This window comes from Ascidiella aspersa, chromosome 9 (genome assembly GCF_963924565.1).
Source record: "Ascidiella aspersa chromosome 9, kaAscAspe10.2, whole genome shotgun sequence".
NCBI lineage: Eukaryota > Metazoa > Chordata > Ascidiacea > Phlebobranchia > Ascidiidae > Ascidiella > Ascidiella aspersa.
In genome coordinates, this window is record NC_139455.1 from 14,752,510 (window position 1) to 14,757,607 (window position 5,098).

The window sequence follows — 5,098 nt, forward strand, 5'->3', positions numbered from 1 at the left end:
CTACTGACATAAAAATATGTTTCACTCCAGTGAGTGCTTATACAAACAAAATTAGGTAAAAATATTGGTTTCTTATGGTGGTAGGGGAAACGCGATGTTTCTAGGAATGTTTATCGTTATGCAAACATTTTATCGTTATGTAGTGAAAGTATTACCGTGTTTTACGGACCATAAGGAGCAATCTAAATCCATTTTTTTCCTCATAAATTGATCGTGCGCCTTATAAGCCGGTGCGTGTAGTGCTTTATTGCCTACACTCAAAACCAGTACCGATACTATTATCATATAAATAAACCACCGTCTAACACAGTAAACTACGGTAAAAGCAACTTGCGACTACTTGCGACCCCACGTTGTATCTGATCGACAGGCGACGGCTGGCGACCGCATGGCCGCCGAACCAACGTTGGGTTGCAATAGGAGACGAAAAGAGGAGCGAGAAGAAATAGTGGGAGGAGTAGGAGAAAGAGCGGAGCGGTTTACCACGCGGCTGAAGTCTCGGCTTTTTTGTGGAGGCCTCAGCGTGCTTTAGATTGCGGACGCCCGGGCGATTTGGATAAATTGTTTGTGCGCCCTATAGCCCGGTACGCCTTATGTATGAACAAAAATCTAATCACAGTAATTTATTGACAGTGCGCCTTATAATCGGGTGCGCCTTATGGTCCGTAAAATACGGTACACGCAATTGAGTAAGTGAAATTGCTATATAAGCCAGGTAGACAAACATTCCCAGATTGAACTTTGGCAACTTGGGAGGATGGCATGAGGACACAAATAAAGGACAACTCTACTTATGAAATTGCTATATAGGCCAGGTAGACAAACATTCCCAGATTGAACTTTGGCAACTTGGGAGGATGGCATCAGGACACGAATAAAGGACAACTCTACTTACAAGGCAGAATTATTACTTTTATTGTGTTGTATTTTAAAAGCAAACGATGCGCGAACACCTTTGCTGTGTAGCTCAAACAACTTCTATGTGTATGCCGAATGCTTGTGCTGTTTGCGTGCTTTCAAAAAAATGCAGAATTGCCTCAGGTTATATATTAAAGCCACGCAACCTGTAGAACTGCACAAACAAAGCATAGATGCGAGAACACGTCCCGACTTACGCAACTGAACATTCCGAAACCTTATAAGAGAAAGCCGAGTGGTAGCAGGCGTTCAAATATAGATGGAAGAACCATACAAGGAGAGTTGGCCAAATATGGCTGCGCATGCCAACGGTTTTCGAATGCTATAAAGAACGGCAATTGACAGAACCTACTCACAACTTTCAAGGTATCTCATCTCAAGGAAGAGCTGCTATAATAGAAGAATGCTTCAACTTGGCGTTTCAATTCTAGTTTTACTGCAAGCTTGCAATTCGTTTGCAACCGGACAAGTCCAGTCGAACGACTTCTTGGTGTGCAAACCAATTGGAAGTTTGTTCGAGATGCAACAATCCAACACCGGAGGGAACTCGACAACCATGAGGGGAAGTCCAGGACCTCCAGGCCAGAGAGGCCCGAGGGGCTTAACTGGCCCGAATGGCCCCACAGGACCACAACCAACTGTTGATTGGAACAGAATTGAACAAAAAATCGACCAGAAAATTAAAGGTAAGATTTTTTAGTCAAATTAATTTGATAAACGTAAATACATATTTTTTGGTTTTAGTAAGTATTCTTTTTATGTTTCAGAATTGTCCCAATGCCCTGGCGTTGTATTCAACGGATCTTGCTACTGGCTTCCACAAACCGTTGCAACTCAAAACAAAAACGACGGCAAAGGCAAAGCTGCAGCAGAACGCCTTTGTCAGTTTTACAACGGAACTCTGGTTGATATTGAAAGCGAGCAAATGTACGAGACGCTGTACTTGTATATTCAGCGGGCCTGGAATATGTACGTGGACCTACCAACTTACTATGCCGTATATATCTGGTTGGCGTCAACTTACGAGGTGGGTGATTCTAACTTAAAACTTACTAAACGTTGCGGTTCATGCTAATACATAAATGCGTTTTATAGTTATAAAAATACGACTTCAAACGGCAATACATCTGCATCTGTTTAAAATGAAAATCCACTAAAAATTCAACTAGGAACACTTCGATTTAAACCACGCATTGTTGAATGAAGTACTGTATTAGCGTTTTGGCGTCGTTAGTCACTCGTTTTTTCAATTCTCATTTCGGGTTTATGCAAAACCTTTGAAAATGCTTATCTGTTATTTTTGACATATCAAAAAGACAAAAACTTAAAAAATGCTAAAAAAAGACGCGTGTTATTTTTGAAATGTGTTGAGTAAAGTTTAGTTTAGACCTGGACAAACTAAGACCCGCCAAGCAATTTAATCCGGCCCGCGCCTCATTTTTCGTAAAATACATTAGAGAAACACAAAATTAACTTTTAATTGTGACGCCCCCTATATCTGTGCTCAATGCGTCACGCTATTCCTTTTCTACACTATTTTATGCTTTCCATGTGGCCTGTGGTAAAAACAAATTACCTACCCCTGGTTTAGTTGTTTAAATAAGTTCATAAAAATAACAGAGCTATTATACTATAAAAAAGCCATCGCGGTATTTTGCAAATCACCACCAAAAAACACGCATCTACTACTAATACATTTGTCTAATTCGGAGATTTACAACTCTCTAAAAGCAAAATCGAAGTTGAATCAACCTTACGCGTTTAACGTGTATCGCATAGTGCTCTAATACAAATTTAACACAGTACAGTTAAATTGATGTTGGATGTAATTTAAAACTAAGTTTCGATAAAATTGATTTTAAACTAAACAACAATTTAAAAAAGATTATTGCATTATTTGTTATTTTGTACAATTTTTCGGAATCATTTAGACAACGATTTTGACCTAACGTGTAAATTTTACCAAAAAATTTGACTTCGTTTGGCAAGTTAAATAATCGCCCTGATCATTACATTGTGGTTGGCAAAATAAATTCCCGCTTTTTTGAACAGAATGGAGAGCTGCGAAGTTCAACTGGTGGAAGTGTTTACGTGCGTTGGTATCCGGGAAAACCATCAAGTTCGGGTCAAGCAGTATTTTGGCTTATTGCTACAAACCCAACAAGGGGGTCTAGTATTGGAATTCTTAATACAGCAAATCTCAACAACCAATGGCCTGTTCCGTTTTGTCGTATTAAAACATCAAACTAATATATTTGGTCAACGACTAATAAATGCAAGCAGATTTAAAATATATAGGCCTGTACAAAGCAATTTATACTTCGATTTCTAAGAAACCCCAACGTATACCTTCTTTTCATATAGATAAGTTTTATTTTTTAAATTTCAGTAACAAATTCAGTTGATTTTTGCGTTTTTGCTTAAATTTTAGAGCAACAAATCATCTCCAATATTGCATGAATAAATCAACCTTATTCAAATTCCCTGCTGTATTACCCAGGTTTCCTTGTTGCTTCTGTGCAATTCCTTATTGCTTTTGTGCATTATTGAACTTTACTGATGATTGACAGGAGACATGATATCGCACTGCTTACAAAAAAATATACCATTTATTAACCACTTGCTTGTCGCATGTTGAGCAGTAAAGTGCTTTCTTCGTTTTAAGTGCTTGCTTTGTTATGTGGATTATACAATGTAAATAAACACTAATGACTTCTGACTGAGGTAATAGTTTTATTAAGGTTCCATCCGCCTAAACATGCTCAGAGCAGTTTAGAAATGTCTAAAGAACATCAAAAAACTTTGCAATAAATAAGCAAATAACGTACTTAATAACGTAAACACCCGATTGTTTAAAAACTTGCAAATTGGGCAAAACAATATTCAGTTATAGATTTTCCTGATATATGTTTTTTTTTACAGTTTATAAGTCTAAATACATACTTTATGATATACGCTTTGCATTGAGACGGATTTGAGATGTTTAACCCGAACGGTTAACCGAAACCAAAGACTGGTTTGCAAAACAGTTCGGAAACTAGACATATTTTTTTTTTGTCGGGGGTATTTTCATGGCTTAGTGTTTATTTTCAATTTTTACTTTATTTTAATTTTTTTTTTTTTTTTTTTAATATTTTGTATTGTGTACTTTATATTATATATTTTGTTTTTCATTTTCCTTAACTTGTTTCTGCAAGCAAAAACAGATATGGGCCGAAAACTTCCCCACTTAAAATATGCCTTTGATGCGAAAGGGGTTCAAATATGGCGTAGAATTTGGGGAATGATCGAAACATATATTTGATAAATAGAATTTACGTAGATATTGCGTATGGCCATTTTATTATATTTTGACCGGCTTACGTGTTTGAAAATCAAATATTATTATTCTCTTAAAGACTAAAAATGGTTTAACGCCTATGGTTTGCTATACTTTTGCAAACTTTTACTCGGTAATTTTTTACCATGGCTTGGTCCGAGCAATCACTGTTAAAACAGGCTTTAAATCTGTAGTTTCAAACAATATGAAAAACACTATTATGTTCTCAATACGCAAACTATTAAATCGAAAGTTTTGCTAGATGTTTAGGCCTGATGTTGGTATGCTGGTTGGAGCAAGATGCACGACAGGTGCTAACAGAGAGGCGTAGACTGCCTCAAGATTTCGCATTTAAATTTGCGGCGGTAAATACACCCTATTGACACTTAATTATTAGGCGAAGCTTATCGCGAAGTAATTGGTCGCCCGAAAAAAAGCTAACGCCGCATTGAAAGCAAGCATTATAAATGAGTCGCCGATATTCTGCTTTGAACATATCTACTCGCAATGCTTCCCTCCGTTAATTGTACGGTGGGTGAAACTTTATTCATGGCCTTACCTCTTTGTGTATTACCGCGACAATCCGATGAAATACGATTTGGAGAATATTGGAAAAATCGTATTTGGAGAATATTTGCACCTGTTCTGTATGTTACTCCCATCCAACATATCTGCACACAATTATAAGTTGTGTATAATAATATAATAACTTATGGCTTTGAAGCGAAAGGGGTTCAAATATGGCGTAGATTTTAGGAAATGATCGAAACATCTATTTGATCAATAAAAATTTACGTAGATAATGCTTACGGCCATGTTATTACATTTTGGTCAGCTAGCATGTTTAAAAAGCCAATATTT

The 5,098-nt window shown here is 37.0% G+C and overlaps 1 protein-coding gene across 1 annotated transcript; it reads left to right on the plus strand.

Annotated features, from left to right (window-relative positions):
- Positions 1 to 1,321: 1,321 nt before the first annotated feature.
- LOC146133157 (uncharacterized) lies at positions 1,322 to 3,637 on the plus strand. The gene is made up of 3 exons (XM_083397660.1): positions 1,322 to 1,604; positions 1,686 to 1,945; positions 2,971 to 3,637. Exons 1-3 carry the CDS (start codon positions 1,322 to 1,324, stop codon positions 3,166 to 3,168), a joined length of 741 nt encoding a protein of 246 aa, XP_083253786.1. The 3' UTR covers positions 3,169 to 3,637.
- The last annotated feature ends 1,461 nt before the right edge of the window (positions 3,638 to 5,098 follow it).